This window comes from Pristiophorus japonicus, chromosome 6 (assembly GCF_044704955.1).
Source record: "Pristiophorus japonicus isolate sPriJap1 chromosome 6, sPriJap1.hap1, whole genome shotgun sequence".
Taxonomy (NCBI): Eukaryota; Metazoa; Chordata; class Chondrichthyes; family Pristiophoridae; genus Pristiophorus; species Pristiophorus japonicus.
In genome coordinates this window covers 143,695,746-143,715,961 of record NC_091982.1, presented here as the reverse complement: position 1 = coordinate 143,715,961, position 20,216 = coordinate 143,695,746, and the positions used below count along the sequence as shown (strand labels likewise).

The following is a 20,216-nucleotide window of genomic DNA, read 5'->3' as shown; positions in this document are numbered from 1 at the left end:
GCCTGCCAAGAATGTCTGTGCGACCAGTGCTGCTGCCTCTAGAGTCACGTTCTTAGTCTCTATAAGCTTTCGGAATATGCCTGCGTGGCCTATTCCTTCAATAAAAATGTCTCTCAGTACTTCTCTCCTTAATTCATCGGGGAACTCACATGAACAAGCTAGCCTCCGAAGTTCCGCCATGAAGTTGGGTATGCTTTGGCCCACACAGCATCTGTAGTTGTAGAACCTGTGCCTGGCCATGTGTAGGCTGCTCGCTGGCTTCAGGTGGTCTCTCACTAGTGTGCTCAACTCTTCAAACAACTTGCTTGCTGGTTTCTCGGGTGCCAGCAGGTCTTTCATTAAAGCGTATGTTTTCGAGCCACAGCTGGTCAAGAGATGGGCTCTTCGCTTGTCTGCCTTATCGTCGCCCAGCCAGTCTTTGGTCACAAAGCTTTGCTGGAGCCTTTCTATAAAGTCATCCCAATTGTCTCCAGCATTGTATTTCTCATCTGAGCTGTTGGTAGCCATTCTGTGGATTCTGTGATCCCGTAACTCGTCGCCACTGTTAAGTCCTGACTCTAATGTACCGACTTACACAAGACACACGCTGAAGTCAAGATCACTCAGGACCTGCAGCTTCTAGGTGCACCTTCGAGGTAATTCCAGCTCTCCATTGCCGCGCTTGCCTGAGACCTCCCTTTATGTACTGCAGTGGGACAGGTATGGAGTGTCTCCCGCAAGTACACCCCTGGTGGTAAGGTATGCTTATTGTTCCAGGTCATATCCAGTTACAGTCATGTATAGCATGGTAAGATAGTTATATACAGTAATAAGATACATGACAAATGAGTTCATGGCTGAACATGCAACTACAGTACCCCAATCCTGCTTTCTCGCCATACCCCTTGATCCCCCTAGTAGTAAGGACTACATCTAACTCCTTTTTAAATATATTTAGTGAATTGGCCTCAACAACTTTCCGTGGTAGAGAATTCCACAGGTTCACCACTCTCTGGGTGAAGAAGTTTCTCCTCATCTCGGTCCATAACGGCTTACCCCTTATCCTTAGACTGTGACTCCTGGTTCTGGACTTCCCCAACATTGGGAACATTCTTCCTGCATCTAACCTGTCTAAAGCCGTCAGAATTTTAAACGTTTCTAAGAGATCCCCTCTCATTCTTCTGAACTCCAGTGAATACAAGCCCAGTTGATCCAGTCTTTCTTGATAGGTCATCCCGGGAATCAGTCTGGTGAACCTTCGCTGCACTCCCTCAATAGCAAGAATGTCCTTCCTCAAGTTAGGAGACCAAAACTGTACACAATACTCCAGGTGTGGCCTCACCAAGGCCCTGTACAACTGTAGTAACACCTCCCTGCCCCGTACTCAAATCCCTCGCTATGAAGGCCAGCATGCCATTTGCTTTCTTACAGCCATCTGCTGTACCTGCATGCCAACCTTCAATGACTGATGTACCATGACATCCAGGTCTCGTTGCACCTCCCCTTTTCCTAATCTGTCACCATTCAGATAATAGTCTGTCTCTCTGTTTTTATCACCAAAGTGAATAACCTCACATTTATCCACATTATACTTCATCTGCCATGCATTTGCCCACTCACCTAACTTATCCAAGTCACCCTGCAGCCTCATAGCATCCTCTTCGCAGCTCACACTGCCACCCAACTTAGTGACATCCGCAAATTTGGAGATACTACATTTAATCCCCTCGTCTAAATCATTAATGTACAATGTAAACAGCTGGGGCCCCAGCACAGAACCACTGCCTGCCATTCTGAAAAGTACCCATTTACTCCTACTCTTTGCTTCCTGTCTGCCAACCAGTTCTCAATCCACGTCAGCACACTACCCCCAATCCACAGGCAATGGAATTCTTCCAGTACCTCCCTGCAAGTGACCGCTCTTCATGTGTGAGCAAAGAGAGAGAAAGGGAGCACAAGACATAAAATCCAAGCTGTAAGCCAATTCTGGTCGACAGTAATGGGTGATTGGGAATGGTGGTGGTAGTGGGCATCAATACATTTCTTTGGAGCTAAATCCAAAGTGGGTCAGTTGTGGCTCAGTGGGTAGCACCCTCACCTCTGAGTCAGAAGGTTGTGGGTTTAAGTCCCACTCCAGGGACCCGAGCACAAAAAAAAAATCTAGGCTGACGCTCCAGTACAGTGCTGAGGGACTGCTGCACTGTCGGAGGTGCCGTCTTTTGAATGAGATGTTAAACCGAGGCCCCGTCTGCTCTCTGAAGTGGATGTAAAAGATCCCATGGCACTATTTCAACGAAGAGCAAGGGGAGTTATCCCCAGTGTCCTGGCCAATATTTATCCCTTAATCAACACAACAAAAAAACATTGCACATTGTTGTTGTGGGAGCTTGCTGTGCGCAAATTGGCTGCTGCATTACAACAGTGACTACACTCCAAAAGTACTTCATTGGCTGTAAAGTGCTTCGAGACATCTGGTGGTCGTGAAAGGCACTACACAGATACAAAACTTTCTTTCTTTAAATCAAAGATTGAATTTCGTGTCAGGAACTTCTTAGCTTTGGAGCAAATAGTTTGTCCAAAGTGACATTTTAGGTCTCACAAACATACGTTTGAAAGTTTAGATGTCCATTCATTGCAAGCACTGAAAAAGTATAGACTTTCACTAACCATGGTCCGGAGGCAGAAAGCACCTTACTAGTGTGGAATTGGTTTCCTGAAGTTTACGGATCAACCCCTCTAGTCTTTTTACTCGCTTCACAACCCGACTGCTTTGCTGTCTCAGAGTCTTGAGCTCGGTGTTCTTTTTCATGACTTGTTCTTTGAGGAAGGCACTGTGTGGTGGAGACAGGCAGTACGAATGCAGCGAATTGATTAGTTTGCGGGCACCAGAGGCGGACGGGGTAGCGTCGTCGGGAAAGGGAACAGTGCCGTCAATTAGCAGCCTTTCAGTCGCTGTGGTCTTGCTGTCTTCGGCTTTCAGAGTGCACTGTTGATCAGCAACTGGACACACAATGGGTTCACCTGCCACCTTGGAAGCAGGGAAAGTGGCACCACTTTCACCCAATGCAGAAACTCTCTCAAACGTGTGTTCACTCTCCACAGTTACAACATTGGATTTAAGGAGGTCAGCTGCTTCATCATCCAGTGATTCACAGGTCAGGTAGCCAATTGGAGTCCTCTCCTGATTGACTGGAGTCAGCCATATTTTGGCTGCACCCCGGCAGCGATTGCTACTGTCCATTTTCTTCTGGTGTTCTGAGAAGTGAAAGATGGAAGGAATAGCAGTGTGTTTGAGTCGATGGTGCTGGTCCTCCTGACGCTTTTGAAAGCTGTCCTTGGTGAAGTGAGCACTGCACAAGAAGGAAAACTTGGTTGGTTTCCAGTCCGCCCGCCCAACAGCATTAATCCACTTTGCTAAACGTTTGGCATCTTTCAAAGGAAATCTGGCAGAGAAAACAGAAAGACACCGGTAACAAGGAACAGCCAAGTCATCCAATAGCCCTCTCAATTGTAGCCTTCCCTTTCTACAAAAAGTTATTGGTTACTCTTCTAATACCTTGACACCTGTTGTTCTCCAGTGCCAGCTTCACTATATGTAGGTATAGGTACTGAGACACGGCAGTGAAGCTCAGATGCCAAGGTATCTAGCACCAAACACTGTGCTGGCAGATTTTTTAGACTAGGCTTGTATTGAAAGAAAGACTTGGGTTTATAGAGCGCCTTTCACGACCATCGGACATCTCAAAGTATTCCTTTGAGTATAGAAGATTAAGGGGTGATCTAATCAAGGTATACAAGATGACTAAAGGATTTGTTAGGATAGATAGAGTGAGACCATTTCCTCTTGTGGGGGGGGGGGGTCCAAAGCAAAGGAGCAGTACGTTAACATTCACACAAAGGGTAGTGGAATTCTGGAACTCGCTCCCCCAAAAAGCTGTAGAGGTTCGAGGCCAATTGAAAATTTCAAAACTGAATTTGTTGGGTATTAAGGGTTACAAAACCATGGTGGGTAGATGGAGTTAAGATAAAGATCAGCCATGATCTAATTGAAGGGCAGAACAGGCTCGAGGGGTTGAATGGCCGACTGTTTCTAATTTTTCAAAGGAATTGGGTGATGCAGTCAGTTTGAAGCATGTCCTATCACTTCCTGGACCAGTGTTTGAATTCAGCCCAGACTAGTGGGAGGAATGTTTCTGCTAGCCCACAGAACGAAACTGCCCATAATTCAGCACCAAAATGAATGATCTCATCTGGCGAAGCCACAAGGGTGGCTGGTGTTGAAATTAAATGTCAATGGCACAGTAGAGCTAAAGCACATTATAGGGCAGATTAGAGATAGCTGTATTTTTGAAAAGGAAATTGTGTTTGACAAATGGGTTCAGTTTTTTGAGGTTGTAACTCGCAGGATAGATAAGGAGGAACTAGCGGATGTAATATATTTGATAAGGTGCCACGCAAGAGGTTATTACACAAAATTAGGGTCATGGGATTAGAGGTAATATGGATTAATATAATAATTAGAGGAATGAATTGGAGGACTGGTTAACAGACAGAAAACAGAGTCGGGATAAACGGGTCATTTTCGGGTTGGCAGGCTGTAACTCGTGGGGTACCACAAGGATCAGTGCTGGGGCCTTAGCTATTTACAATCTATATCAATTACTTAGATGAGGGGACCGAGTGCAGTGTATCCAAGTTTGCTGACGATACAAAGTTAGGTGGGAATGCAAGCTATGAGGAATTTGCAAAGAGGCTGTAAAGGGATATAGACAGGCTAAGTGAGTGGGTAAGAACATGGCATATGTAATATAATGTGGAGAAGTGTGAAGTTAAACACTTTGGTAGGAAAAACAGAAAAGCAGAATATTTTTTAAATGATGAGACTGGGAAATGTTGGTATTTATAAGGACCTGCGTGTCCTTGTACACAAATTACTGGAAGTTAACAGGAAAGTACAAAAAGCAATTAGGAAAGCAAATGGTATGTTAGCCTTTATTACAAAAGGATTGGAGTACAAGAGTAAATTAGTCTTACTACAATTAGCAGTAAGGCCTTGGTGAGACCACACCTAGAATACCGTGTACAGTTGTGGTCTCCTTACCCAAAAAAGGATATGCTTGCCTTAGAGGAAGTGCAACAAAGGTTCACCAGACTGATTCCTGGGATGGGGTAGATTGTCCTACGAGGAGAGATCTAGGCCTATATTCCCTACAGTTTAAAGAACGAGATGTGATATCATTGAAACATAGAATTCTTGAAGGACTTGACAGGGTAGATGCTGAGATGTTTCCTCTGGCTGAGGAGTCAAGAATTAGGGGGCATAATCTTAGGATAAGGGGTAGTCATTTAGGACTGAGATGAGGAGGAATTTTTTCACTCAAAGGGTTGTGAATCTTTGGAATTCAGTATCTCAGAGGACTATGGATGCTCAGTCGTTGAGTATATTCAAGACAGAGATCGATAGATTTTTGGATACTAAGGGAATCTGAGTTACAAGAGCATCTATTGTTTCCTGTCTCAGTGCTGTTCCCTGCAGGTTTATTGTAGCAGACAGCTTTATTTCTATCAAACAGTGAAGTTGGCATCCTGTTTGAATATCTGGCAATTATAAGTTTTTATTATTCAGGCATGGGTGGAAAGAATGAATAAAATAATGTTAATACTTGTATTTATATAGCATCTTATCCCAAAACACTCAAAGTCCATCACACAATAAATTGCTAATTTAGATTCAGTTGTGCCTGGATACATTAAATGGGCTCAATTTTCCCCAATTATCTGCGCCTTTTTTTTTTGGAGTAAATAAAAATCTCCAAGTTTCCCCAAAGTGTGAGAAGGCTGCGTTTCCGCAAAGAAGTTGTAACCAAGATCTGAGAGTTAATAAAAGCAGACCTGCACCCTGGAAGCATCAGGAGGGCTGCTTTGTCAGTTGCAGTAAAGGTTGCAGATGCACTTTCATTATATACATCTGGATCATTCCAGGCCACAACTGGGGATGTGCGCACCATTTCTCAACATGCAACACGTATTCGGCAGGTGACTGCTGCACTGTATACCCGAAGGAATGACAATATAAAGTTCCCCATGACTGCCCAGGCAATACGTGACAGGGTGCGAGCTTCTCCAGGATTGCTGGCTTCCCCAAGGTACAGGGCTGCATTGATTGTACCCACATCATCTTGCGAGCACCTTTGGACGATTCAGAGATGTACAGGAACAGAAAAGGCTTCCACTTGATGAACGTGCAGCTTATCTGTGCCGATATGCATTGCATCATTTTGATGTTTGATACCTTGGGAGCACCCGTGATGCTTTCATCCTAAGCGAGAGCGCTATATCTCCCATGTTTCAGCAGCAGCCAGAAGGGCAGAGCTGGCTGCTGGGGGACAAAGGGTACGGCCTCACCACCTGGCTCATGATGCCCCTACATGTAACCTAGACAAAAGCTGACCTGGAATACAACATGTTGCACATTGCAACGCGCAGCATAAGAGAGAGGACCATTGGCATCTTGAAACAGCGTTTCTGATGCCTGGACCGGAGGCTACTTGCAATACTCCCGAGATTGTCGGTCAGTTCGCTGTTGTGTGCTGCATGCTGCATAACTTAACCATCATGAGGCAGCAGCAGCTGTTAGAAGATGACCCACCTGAGGCGAGAGTGGCTGATGATGAGGAGGAAGATGCAGATGACGAGCAGGAGGAGGAAGCCATGCAACTACCTGAACCAGGAGCAGAATGGCGGAGGGGGGGGGCCGGCCATCGTGCCCCTTCAATGATTGCTCAAGACTTGTGCCAGCAGCTCATCCGTGAACGCTTTGCTGCCTGAAGGCTTAGCGACAACTATTCAAAATGGACCATGTTTACTGTTTGGACCTGTTACGTAATGTTGTGTTAATGGAACAAATCATGGAAATGATTCTTCTTTAGTTCAAAAAGTTGTTAATAATGGAACAAATAATGTAAATGATTCAGTTATAATTTAAAATACATATTTTATTCAAAGTGTTAACACTTGTTTGTATTTAACTTTAATTTAAAAAAATTCTTGTATTCAAACTATTCAGTTAAGATTACAAACTTTAAGATCACTTAGAAAATCTTTTTAATTTGAGAACAGTTAAATAACAGTAACATAACAGTAACAACAACAGCAGCAAACAAGGGCTACACCCATCTCTCTTCCACCTTATTCTAAGACCGCCCGCTGCACTTGGTCTTGGTGACTCCACCCCTGCCCGCAGGCGGTGGCGCAGCCTTTCACGGGTTGGTACCAAGCTTATTCTTTCGAGCATCTCGGGTAATGCACACTACTTGTTGGGGGGCATGGGCAGGCGAGAATGTGGAAGGTCCAGCTTGGGCCTCTTCAGAGATTGGCCTGGGGATTGGAGTGGGAGTGGCAGTTGATTCTGTCAATGGGCACGGGGTCTGGGTGTGTTCCTTTATTGCAGCAGCTAACTCCGACATTCCCTCCCTCATGTTCCCCAACAGTGTATCAGCTACCTGCGACATTCCATTCCTAATGTGCCAGGCGAGTGTTGTTACTTCTCCCGACACCTCATCACCCACCCCACCGGTGGTATCCAGGAGTGATCGCGTAAGGTCAATGCTCTCCTCACTCACTGCCTTCATGTGAACCACATCTGTTACATCCTGCACCTTAGGAGAGTGCTGTCATGCTCTCCTTCCCCTCATCACCCTGGATGTGGCTCGCCGCAACCCACTGGGACCTGTAGCCTTGGACAGTGGGGCCCAGAAAATGTCCCACCACTCAGGAAAGGGGCTGGCACCTCCTCCAGTGTGTACGAGTACAATAGTGAGGGGCTTCACCCTTCCCCTACCTCTCACCTCCATGCTCTTGGTCTGAAAGGTGGGATTGGAAGATGTTCTCTTCAGGCTTGTCCGCATCTGAATCTTCTTTGCATCGGCTTCAGCCTCGACAGAGTTGGCCTCAAGTTCTGCAAAATATAACAGAGCAGACAAATGGTTAGCAGCAGAGGAGGGGGCAGTGTGGGTGGCATGAGTGGGTTCACACAGCGCAGGCAGCAGGCTGATTTGAAGGTCCACAATGAATGATAGCACATTGAATCAACCGATGCATAGCTGACGGAGCCATCCCCATGAACTGAAGCATGGCTAGCCCGCGCAGTACTTAACATTTAGCAAAGCCAGAATGTAGAATTTGCAGGACTTACTCTCTCCCTCGAGTGTGGGCCCAGCTTGTGCAGTGGTGGTTGCTTTTCTCCAGGCAGGACCCGTCAAAGCAGCGACCCTCTCTTCCAGGGGTGTCAGTGGGTGCAGATTTGCCGGGCCTCCTCCTGTTCTTTCCCTTTTGTTGTGTGCCACCTTCCTCTGCAAAGATGAAAATATAACTTTTGAGGGGGAGTGTGTCTCTGCTGGGTGGGACATACAGATGGTCACATTTACAATTGCAATTCCAGTGAATAAATGAAAATATTACTTACACCAACTGCTTGACCAAGGTCCTGCCACTACTTTTTCACTGGCTTCCAAAAACCTCAGGGTGGTCACCATTACACAATAATCTTGTGAAAGTTGGTTCCAGCATTTCTTCATTTCTTCATTTCTTTGACCTCTGCTGGTGTCCAGCTTGTGCCATCTGGCTTTAATTAAAGTAGCCAGGGCCTCCACTTTGTCCAGAGAGAAATTCATAGTCCTTGAGCCACATTGCATAATGCAGCTCCGATTTTTTCCACTCAGAAGAAAGGTTCTCACACACAACTAGCTCAGTAAAAATGGTTCAATGCAGACCAGGAGGTTTACTGGGCATGCGCACCCATGCTAGTCACATAGAAAACATCGTTTCCCCGCCCCCCCCCCCCCACATGCGCAGAAGCGACGAGGGGGGGGGGGGGGGGGGGGAGGCTCCTCTTTTCAGCGCAGACCTTAGACTCCACCCCCCAAAGCTAAAGGATAGGATGCACGGCACCAATTTCAAAAATTACAACAGGGTAACTTTCAACTTTTTTTTGGCATAGTCAGGCCCCCAAAAAACAGGCGTAACTCTTCAATTACACCAAAAAATGGCATTGGAGAACATTGAGCCCAAGGTGTTGGAGATTGGAATATCACTCATTCATTAAAAAAGCTTGCAGCTAACAGAGATTGAAAAGCAAAATTAAATGTGTTGTGTCCTTGGATGCTCTGATAATGACTCCATGAGGCAATGTGTTGTACTTGAACTGTAGTGTCCTTAGTCCTTTATTGATAACTCCAGAGGATCACACCTGGTGGCCTGCCTTTCATACTCGGCCAGGCAGACCTGTACAGGTAACCTACAAGTCTCCCACTGCGGTGCCCTCTGGTGGCATACCTTGTAATAGTACAAGCAGTAACCATATAGAATACATGGCAAAATAATTCGTCAAATGAGATTAAAATCATATCATTAAAAAAATAGGGCAAATTCCTTTATTAGAACTGGCACATTAACGAGTTCGGCTCAAACCAGGCCAGCAGTACTCCTGGCAGACTGAGTGGGTTCGGAGCCTGTTCTGTTATAATCTCCAGCCCATATATAAAAAGTGAACAAAGGTCTCCTCCTTTTACTGGTCGTCAGAAAACAGCCCGACATTTTCCACCCAGTCTCTAGTAGGCACTGACCCACAAGAGGAAACTGCCTACAATTCAGCAACAAATTGGTAATCTCGGCCAAAGAGGCTTCAAGTATGACTGCTGTGGAAATTGTAAATGTCATGTTGGTGTAACAAGAGTGCCGAGTGGGAAGTTGGGGTTAAGGTAATACTCCAGGATAAGGATCCACAATTGACTGATCCCACGTCAGGTACAAATAACCATTATTTAATTACTGTAATTAGTTCCACCACGTTGTTTTATGCTCCACTAACTGGGGTTGCTATCTGCCATTATTTCCAAGGCTGTTGTGCTTAAAATAAACTACTTAGCATTCAGAATGTTATGGTTAATTAATTACAACCCCAAGGTGGGTTTGCCCAAGTAAACTTGTCATGGCTTCCTGAGTTTAACTGTCCAGGTGACACTTCTTTGTCCATACCTGTCAAATGACCACAATTAGACTAATTGTTGCAGTTGCTAAACTGTTGATCAGAACCAATTTCTTACAAAAGCTGTGCAATGTTAACCACCGGTATTTCCCCTGGGACCCTGCAAAATTAAATCTGCAGTGTTCAACTGTGACGAATGCCTCAGAGTGTATGGCGGAAAAAGTGGACTAATAATTGCAGATCTTTAACTATAGCTCTCATTTCCTCTCTGGTAAGAACTGCTGCTTATGTGGGAATGGGTGTGCTGCCACTTCTTGGGGGGGGGGGGGGGGGGCACTGTCGGAACCCCATACAGGCAAGGTGGTCTGTACCCTTGGTGTCTTGGGGGGGGTGGGGGTGGGAAATGAGAGAACCAAATTGGGGGTGCTTGTGGAGCCTAGTATTTCCTGTGGTGCCAGGAGCAGCAGCAGCAAGGTGGTGGGTGAGTGGGAGTGGTGACTAGAGAGAGGAGCAGCCAGTAAAGGGGAGAGTGTTACCTGGGGACCTCACTGTGGGTAAATAGTGACAGATTGTTTCCATTGGAGAACATCACTCCGCTGAGGGAGCATCACAAACTCCAAACGCTCCTTTATCGAATGCGAGCTGAGGGAGTGACTTAGAAATGTTGGTGTGGAGTTGAGTAGGACGATGTGCCCGGTGAGAACTGCCCCAAACACGGAACCCACTGCCCTTTGGGCGATCTCTCGGTTTAGCTCAGGTCGGTCTGGGCAACCTGGTTTTGACATGTAAAGTCCAAGTACAGATTAGCTCTGACTGAAGCTCCGAGATTCTGGAGATGAGGGGGTTGACTTGAGACAAAGGTTGGGTAGGTTGGGTCTCTACTCATTGGAACTCAATTGAAATGTATAAGATTATGAGGGGGCTTGACAGGGTAGATGGAGAGAGGATGTTTCCACTGATAGGGGAGACTAGAACTAGGGGGCATAATCTTAGAATAAGGGGCTGCCCATTTAAAACTGAGATGAGGAGAAATTTCTTCTCTCAGGGAGCTGTGGAAGCTGGGTCATTGAATAAATTTAAGACAGAGATAGACAGTTTCTTAACCGATAAGAGAATAAAGGGTTGTGGGGAGCAGGCAGGGAAGTGGAGCCGAGTCCATGATCGGATCAGCCATCAACTTATTAAATGGCGGAGCAGGCTCAAGGGGCCGGATGGCCTACTCCTGCTCCTATGTTCTTATGTTCTGTTCAGAATTGTCACCTTCACATAGAACCTGAGTCCAAGGAGATGGGGAGAGATAGGGCTTGTTAAACGGGGGATTGACTGGGAACCTGACCCCACCTTGTGCAGTGCAGGGGGACTCTGGCCTAAGGTTTTAGGGTGCAGATCAACAATAACAACTTGTATTTACTCAGCGCCTTAAACATAGTAAAACATGTCAAGGTGCTTAACAGGAGTATTACACCGAGCCACAAAAGGAGAAACTAGGGCAGTTTGGTCAAGGAGCGTCTTAAAGGAGGAGAGAGGTAGAGAGGAGGAGAGGTTTAGGCAGGGCGTTCCAGAGCTTGGGGACTCGGCAACAGAAGGCACGGCCACCGATGGTTGAGCGATTATAATCAGGGATGCTCAAGAGGGCAGAATTAGAGCAGCGCAGACATCTCAGGGGGTTGTGGGGCTGGAGGAGATTACAGAGATAGGGAGGGGTGAGGCCTTGGAGGGATTTGGAAACAAGGATGAGAATTTTGAAATCAAGGTGTGGGAGCCAATGTAGGTCAGCGAGCACAGGGGTGGGTGTGAACGGGACTTGGTGCGAGTTAGGTCACAGACCACTGATTTTAGATGACCTCAAGTTTACATTGGGTAGAACGTGGGAGGCCAGCCAAGAGTGCACTGGAATAGTCAAGTCTAGAGGTGACAAAGGCATGGATGAGGGCTTCATCTGCAGATGAGCTGAGGCAAGGGCGGAGTCGGGCGATGTTACGGCGGTGGAACTAGGCGGTCTGAGTTATGAATAAGTGGTCGGAAGTTCATTTCAAGGTCAAATATGACACCATATTGCAAACAGTGTGGTACAGCCTCAAACAGGAGTTGGGAGAGGGATGGAGTCAGTGGCTAGGACCGAAAACAATGGCTTCAATCCTTCCAATTATTTAATTGGAGAACATTTCTGCTCATCCAGAACTGGATGTCGGACAAGCAGTCTGTCAATTTAGAGATATTGAGGTAGGGCTGGGTGTCATCAGCGTACATGTGGAAACTGACACTGTGTTTTTGGATGATGTCATCAAGGGACAACATGTAGATGAGAAATAAGAGGGGGCCAAGGATAGATCCTTGGGGAACACCAGAGGTAATAAGAACATAACATAAGAAATAGGAGCAGGAGTAGGCCATACGGCCCCTCGAGCCTGTCCGCCATTTTATATGATCATGGCTGATCTGATCATGGACTCAGGTCCACTTCCCTGCCCGCTCCCCATAACCCCTTATAGGTTAAGAAACTGTCTATTTCGGTCTTAAATTTATTCAATGTCCCAGCTTCCACAGCTCTCTGAGGCAGTGAATTCCACAGATTTACAACCCTCAGAAGAAATTTCTCTTCGTCTCAATCTTATTCTAAGATTATGCCCTCTCGGTCTCGTCTCCCCTATCAGTGGAAACATCCTCTCTGCACCCACATTGTCAAGCCCCCTCATAATTTTATACATTTTGATAAGATCACCTCTCAATCTTCTGAATTCCAATGAGTAGAGGCCCAACCTACTCAACCTTTCCTCATCTCCGGAATCAACCTAGTGAACCTTCTCTGAACTGCGTCCAAAGCAAGTATATCCTTTTGTAAATATGGAAACCAAAACTGCATGCAATATTCCAGATGTGGCCTCATCAATACCCTGTATAACTGTAGCAAGACTTATGGTGTGAGAGCGGGAAGAGAAGCCATTGCAGGTGATTTTCTGGCTACGATTAGATAAATAAGAATGGAAGCAGGCAAGTGCAGTCCCACCCTGTTGGTCGACGGTGGAGAGGCATGGGAGGAGGATCGAGTGATCAACCTGTGTCAAAGTCGAGAAGGGCAAGGAGGGAAGTTTATCTTTGTCACAAAGAATGTCATTTGTGACTCTGATAAGAGCCGTTGCGGTACCTTGGCAGGAGTGGAAACCTGATTGGAGGGATTCAAACACGGAATTGTGGGAAAGCTGGGCACTGATTTGGCAGGCGACAACACACTGAAGGACTTGAGAACAAAGGGAGGTTGGAGACAGGGCAGTAGATTGGAAGGACGGAGGGGTCAAGGGTGATGATGGCAGATTTGAGGGAGAGAGGGACAGTACCTGAGGCGAGAGAACCGTTAACAGCATCAGCCAACATGGGAGCCAAAGGAAGTTGGGTGGTCGCAGTTTGGTGGAAATAGGGTCGAGGAAACAAGAAGTGGGTCTCATGGACAAGATAAGCACGTGCGGGAGATTGGAGAGAAAATGGAGAAAGATGAGAGTTCAGGGCTAGGACAGGGGGGTTCCTTAGAGGAAGTTTGGCCTGGTGGCCTAGGGGATAGAAGGAAAATGGCAGAGGCAGCTGAATGGATAGCTTAAATCTTGGAGACAAAGAAGTCCATGAGCTCCTCACACTTGTTGTCAGAGGTGAGGGTGGAGGAGACGACAAAGAAGATGGTTAGCAGTACAGAAAAGAAGTCAAGATTTATCTTTGCTTTGCAGAATGATTCTGGAATCGCGAGCAATTTTGACAGATGAGAGCAGGACCCGATGATGCTTTACATGGTCAGCCAGATCTGGCGGTGAATGGCTAAACCAGTTGTCCGCCATATTCATTCAGGTCTGCATTCCTTGTACTTAAGGGAGTGACGATGAGGGCAGTACTAGGGGGAACGGCCAGGGTGAGAGAGTAATTGTTTTAACAGGGACTAGGGCATCAAAAGTGGTGGAGAGGGTGTGGCTGAGTAGATCAGTAGCTGCAGAAATGTCGGGCCAATGCAGGGCCAAAGGCGAGCTGTGGCCATGGGCAGCATGGAGGCCATTTCAAGGTACAGCACGAGCTGGTGCAAGAGGGCGACGGCTGTGAAGAGTGACGTCATCAAGGTCCAGGTCGGTGATTGGAGAGTGGGCAGATACAGCAGAAACGGCGGGAAACTGTAGAGAGACAATACGGGGCCAGGGGCAGCATGGGCCAGCCCACACTGCGATATGTGCGCACACTAGGTCCGTGCAGCAGAGCTGGTCTTGGGTAACCCTTGCCACTGGACCAAGACCTAGCTCTGTCAAGCCCATGTGGTGGCTGGTGTGCGACAACCACCCAACGTTAAAAAAATTCACGCACAGGCATCTTCTACCCTTCAGGATGTAGTTCGGGTCGTTCACTGAAACACCTGTGAACGCATCCTTGTTTTTGGCGTGGAAGCAAGTCATCCTCGTTTTGAGGGGCTGCCTATGATGATATATGGATCATCATGTTATAGGGTTACTTCTAATGATATTATGGGGCATTACACCTATTGCTACCAGTTAAATATGGAATTATTGTATTACTGTTGGTTATGAGTTTCATTAGTTACTGATGGAATCAAAGTTCCTCCCACCTCAGGTTTCTCTGTGAATCGCACCTTCATTTTCAGATACTCAATTCACACCCTCAATTTCCCCTGTTCACGGTGGCCTCTAGTTCTTAGAACTTGTCGCACAACAGCTACAGGCGCAAAACCACAAGCAAAGATACTCAAGGACAGGGGACCCAACTGTTATGGTTAAATGCAATAACATTTGTAGAAGTCATATGACAAAACCGCTAGGAATGCCTCCAACCAGACTTGGCAATCCTAGGGTCCCAGAGGCTTGGCTCTATCAGCTGCCCCAAAGTTCTTTGGACATGGGTTTGTTGTGATGTGTGTTTACAGGAAGAAAGTGTCAACTTCACATTGTGCAAACAAAAACTCTTGTGGGGATTTCTCAGTAGCTTGACTTTGGAGACTCTAAAACGTGTCGATGCTTGTTGGACTCTTAACTCAAAAGTACAACAGATACAATGGGTTTTGGAAATAAAATTAGATTAAATTACAAGAAAATAATTTTACATGGGGAATATCAAGTGGAATAAATTGAACATCCAAGAAAAAGACAACCCTGATCTTACATAGTACACCCACCTGTGGAATGAGATAGACTTGGCTACTTTACCCTGCCTGTTGGTACAGGAGTGAGCTGAACACGATATCACCATTTTCCAGATCAATAAGCAAACAGAAATCTACCAAACACTTGTGCCAGTCAACAGGCAATAGCAGAGTTCCAGCATCCGTACAACAAGATGGCGACACCAACAGCAATTCTCCGCTCTGAACGGCCCGGGGGTGTATGCATTGCCGTACAACAACATGGCGCTCGCCACCTCTGGCCCACCGAGCCCGGGCACAGCGAGGAAGGAAGCAAATACGACTCCCCGTACAATAAGTACCACCCTAGAACTGAAATTATCAGCAATAAATATGCGGAGCCGCCGAGGACCTGATATATTCACTCAAGCTCCAAGCGAATTCTTTTTCCGTATGACACGATGGCGCTGGCGGAACTTCCGGCATCCGACTGGCTCCGCAACAGAGGACGGCCAACAAATCATCTGCGCTTGGCCACGCCCACCCTTGAGGCGGACCAGGACGGCGCTGCCTTGCTCCGATTGGCCATGGGCAGCTGTCACTCAGCGTTGCCGGGCGGTTCCCAGTGTCTGAGAGCGGACGGTGCACGATGGATGCAGGTAGGCCTTGGCTAGGGCCCGGGTTTCTAGGGGCAACTGGCGTCGACCGTGGGTGCGGTGTCTTCCACAACTGCTCCTCCCCGCCTGCCGAGGTGTGGTGCAGTGGGCACGGCGGGGGCTGTCTGTTACACCCCGTGTCCGTCCCGGTGCTCCGCCCAGCGGACACCCTGTTCCGGCCTTTGCTCTGCCCGCTGTCACCGCACGAGGGTCAGTGACAGCTCGGGACATCGGCAACCTGTTCCAGAAAGCCGGCCTCCTTTGCCCCCCCCCCCCCCCCTCTCCGGTGTGTCACCCCCCCCCCCCCCCTCTCTCCGGTGTGTCACCCCCCCCCCCTCCTCCTCCTCGGTGTGTCACCCCCCCCCCTCGGTGTGTCACCCCCCCCCCCTCCCCGGTGTGTCACCCCCTGTCACCACCACCCCCCTCCTCGGTGTGTCACCCCCTGACACCCCCCCCCTCCCCGGTGTGTCACCCCCTGTCACCACCACCCCCCTCCCCGGTGTGTCACCCCCCCCCCCCTCCTCGGTGTGTCACCCCCTGACACCCCCCCCCTCCCCGGTGTGTCACCCCCTGTCACCACCCCCCCCTCCCTGGTGTGCCACGTCACTCACCCCCCCCTCCCCGGTGTGTCACTCACCCCCCCCCCCCTGGTGTGTCACCCCTCCCCCGTCCCCCTCCTCGGTGTGTCACCCCACCCTTCCCTGGTGTATCACCCCCTGTCACCCCCCCCCTCCCTCCCCGGTGTGTCACTCACCCCCACCCCCCCTTCCCGGTGTGTCACCCCCTGTCACCACCCCCCCCCCTCCCTGGTGTGCCACGTCACTCACCCCCCCCTCCCCGGTGTGTCACTCACCCCCCCCCCCCCCGGGTGTGCCGTGTCACTCACACCCCCCCCCCCCCCCGGTGTGTCACCCCTCCCCCGTCCCCCTCCTCGGTGTGTCACCCCCCCCTTCCCTGGTGTATCACCCCCTGTCACCCCCCCCCTCCCTCCCCGGTGTGTCACTCACCCCCACCCCCCCTTCCCGGTGTGTCACCCCCTGTCACCACCCCCCCCCCCTCCCTGGTGTGCCACGTCACTCACCCCCCCCCCCTCCCCGGTGTGTCACTCACACCCCCCCCCCCCCCCGGTGTGCCGTGTCACTCACCCCCCCCCCCCCCCCCCCCCGGTGTGTCACCCCTCCCCCGTCCCCCTCCTCGGTGTGTCACCCCCCCCCTTCCCTGGTGTGTCACCCCCCCCCTCCCTCCCCGGTGTGTCACTCAACCCCACCCCCCCTTCCCGGTGTGTCACCCCCCCCCCCCCCCCCCTGTCTGCGTCCCCCCCCGCTCGAGTCCCTTCACACCATCTCTAGTTGCGCCCTGTCATCACTCAGTATTTTCTGTTTCTCTTCACTTCACAGTTTGGCATTGAGTTTAATTGCTTTGACAATGCAAGATCAATGATTTAACAGTAAATTTATTAAATTATTCTCAGTACTGTAAACTCTGATGTTTGTCACCTCTGCATGTTTTATTACCTTTTTAATGTGGAAGTCACTCCCTACACGAGCTACCAGGAGATTCTATTGAAGTGATTTGTGGTATATTCTGTTGTTTATTGTAAGGGTGCTTTCCCAATTTAAATTGCGTAATATTTATGTTTGACTTGTACGTTGACTTTCCAAGAAAACTGCAACATTCCAAGATGTTAATGTCCATGAGGGGCCAGGTATTGCTGCTTGGGAGTGAGAGGAAAGGGGATATTGGAGGGTTGGTCACCCTGGGCTCCTCTTTCTAGCAGTTGGTGATGGAAGCACCTGTTCTGTCCGTGCTCTGAGCCGTGAAAAGTGAATTTCATGTGGAGATTTTAAGGGGAAAATAAAGAAGGGCACGGAAACAAAGGCACTTAAAATTAGGAAAATGCAATGCTTGTATGTTCTGCTAAGTTATCTATTTTTTGTGATGGAGGAACAGCTTTCAGTAGGTGTCCATCAGAGGAACGATCAATGCTCTGACTCTGATGATTTATTTATTTGTTCTTGTGATCTGTATGACTGCCCATTATTGCCCATTCCTAATTGCCCTGGGGACAAATTGTGCTGTGTGAACTGGTGCCCCTCTTCTTTCCCGCTTTGTGTCCTTCTTCCCCAAAGCACTCAGATGTTCTTTATGTTGAGTGCTGTACAAATGTAAATATGTAAATTGGTGACCATAACTTCCTTCTGCATCAGTTCCCGGGGATAAACTCTCCCCAAGTTGCTCACAACAGCACATTCAAACTCCCACTGGTCTAGCCTTTGGCTTTCCTTTCGCCATGGTACATCTGCAGCAATGTGTCAGCCGTGGCACAGTGGGTCGCACACTTGCCTCTGAGTCAGAAGGTTGTGGTCCCACTGCAGAGACTTGAGTCCAAAAATCTAGGCTGACACTCTAGTGCAGTGCTGAGGGAGCACCGAACTGTCGGAGGGGCCATCTTTCGGATGAGACGTCAAACCGAGGTCCTGTCTGCTCTCTCAGGTGGATCTATAAGATCCCATGGCACTCTTTTGAAGAAGCGCAGGGGAGTTATCCCTGATTTTTTGGCCAATATTTATCCCTCAATCAACATCAACAAAAGACAGAAAGGAGATGAGTAAAAGTGGAGGGCAGAGAAACCCAAGGCAAAAAACAAAAAGGGCCAATGAATATATAGGGGCTGCAGGAGGGGTCAAAACTAAAAATCATGGTTTAAAAACGAGTATTAAAACACTCTATCTAAACGCACGCAGCATTCGAAATAAAGTAAATGAGTTGACGGCACAAATCATTACAAATGGGTATGATTTGGTGGCCATTACAGAAACGTGGTTGCAGGGTGGCCAAGACTGGGAATTAAACATACAGGGGTATCTGACGATTCGGAAGGATAGACAAGAAGGGAAAGGAGGTGGGGTAGCTCTGTTAATAAAGGATGATATCAGGGCAGTTGTGAGAGATGATATTGGCTCCAATGAACAAAATGTTGAATCATTGTGGGTGGAGATTAGAGATAGTAAGGGGAAAAAGTCACTGGTGGGCGTAGTTTATAGGCCCCCAAATAATAACTTCACGGTGGGGCGGGCAATAATCAAGGGAATAATGGAGGCATGTGAAAAAGGAATGGCAGTAATCATGGGGGATTTTAACCTACATATCGATTTGTCAAATCAAATCGCACGGGGTAGCCTGGAGGAGGAATTCATAGAATGCATATGGGATTGTTTCTGAGAACAGTATGTTACAGATCCTACAAGGGAGCAAGCTATCTTAGATCTGGTCCTGTGTATTGAGACAGGAATAATAAACGATCTCCTAGTAAAAGATCCTCTCGGAATGAGTGATCACAGTATGGTTGAATTTGTAATACAGATTGAGGGTGAGGAAGTATTGTCTCAAACGAGCATACTATGCTTAAACAAAGGGGACTACAGTGGGATGAGTGCAGAGTTGGCTAAAGTAGACTGGAAACACAGACTAAACAGTGGCACAATTGAGGAACAGTGGAGGACTTTTAAGGAGCTCTTTCATAGTGCTGAACAAAAATATATTCCAGTGAAAAAGAAGGGCGGTAAGAGAAGGGATAACCAGCCATGGATAACCAAGGAAATGAAGGAGAGTATCAAATTAAAAACCAATGCGTATAAGGTGGCCAAGGTTAGTGGGAAACTAGAAGATTAGGAAAATTTTGAACAACAGCAAAGAATGACTAAGAAAGCATTAAAGAAAGGAAAGATAGATTACGAAGGTAAACTTGCGCAAAACATAAAAACAGATAGTAAAAGCTTTTACAGATATATAAAACGGAAAAGAGTGACTAAAGTAAATGTTGGTCCCTTAGAAGATGAGAAGGGGGATTTAATAATGGGAAATGTGGAAATGGCTGAGACCTTAAATAATTATTTTGTTTCGGTCTTCACAGTGGAAGACACAAAAACCATGCCAAAAATTGCTGGTCACGGGAATGTGGGAAGGGAGGACCTTGAGACAATTACTATCACTAGGGGGATAGTGCTGGACAGGCTAATGGGACTCAAGGTAGACAAGTCCCCTGGTCCTGATGAAATGCATCCCAGGGTATTAAAAGAGACGGCGGAAGTTATAGCAGATGCATTCGTTATAATCTACCAAAATTCTCTGGACTCTGGGGAGGTACCAGCGGATTGGAAAGCAGCTAATGTAACGCCTCTGTTTAAAAAAGGGGGCAGACAAAAGGCAGGTAACTATAGGCCGGTAAGTTTAACATCTGGAGTGGGGAAAATGCTTGAAGCTATCATTAAGGAAGAAATAGCGGGACATCTAGATGGGGATAGTGCAATCAAGCAGACGCAACATGGATTCATGAAGGGGAAATCATGTTTAACTAATTTACTGGAATTCTTTGAGGATATAACGAGCATGGTGGATAGAGGTGTACCGATGGATGTGATGTATTTAGATTTCCAAAAGGCATTCGATAAGGTGCCACACAAAAGGTAGCGGAGTCAGTGGAAATGTATTA

The 20,216-nt window shown here is 47.7% G+C and overlaps 2 protein-coding genes across 2 annotated transcripts in view; one reads left to right on the top strand and one right to left on the bottom strand.

The window, feature by feature from the left end:
* Positions 1-15,544, bottom strand: part of thap4 (THAP domain containing 4) — an 86,972-nt gene extending 71,428 nt beyond the window's left edge. The window contains exons 1-2 of the mRNA XM_070882184.1: positions 15,123-15,544; positions 2,647-3,422 (exon numbers count right to left, since the gene is read on the bottom strand). Of these exons, the coding sequence (XP_070738285.1) occupies positions 2,647-3,422; positions 15,123-15,196 (850 nt within the window). The 5' untranslated portion in view covers positions 15,197-15,544. The remainder of the gene's footprint in view (positions 1-2,646; positions 3,423-15,122) is intronic.
* Positions 15,545-15,660: 116 nt separating this feature from the next.
* The window catches only part of atg4b (autophagy related 4B, cysteine peptidase), a 76,247-nt gene continuing 71,691 nt past the window's right edge, over positions 15,661-20,216 (top strand). Inside the window, exon 1 of the mRNA XM_070883233.1 lies at positions 15,661-15,727. Within this exon, the coding sequence (XP_070739334.1) occupies positions 15,718-15,727 (10 nt within the window). The 5' untranslated portion in view covers positions 15,661-15,717. The remainder of the gene's footprint in view (positions 15,728-20,216) is intronic.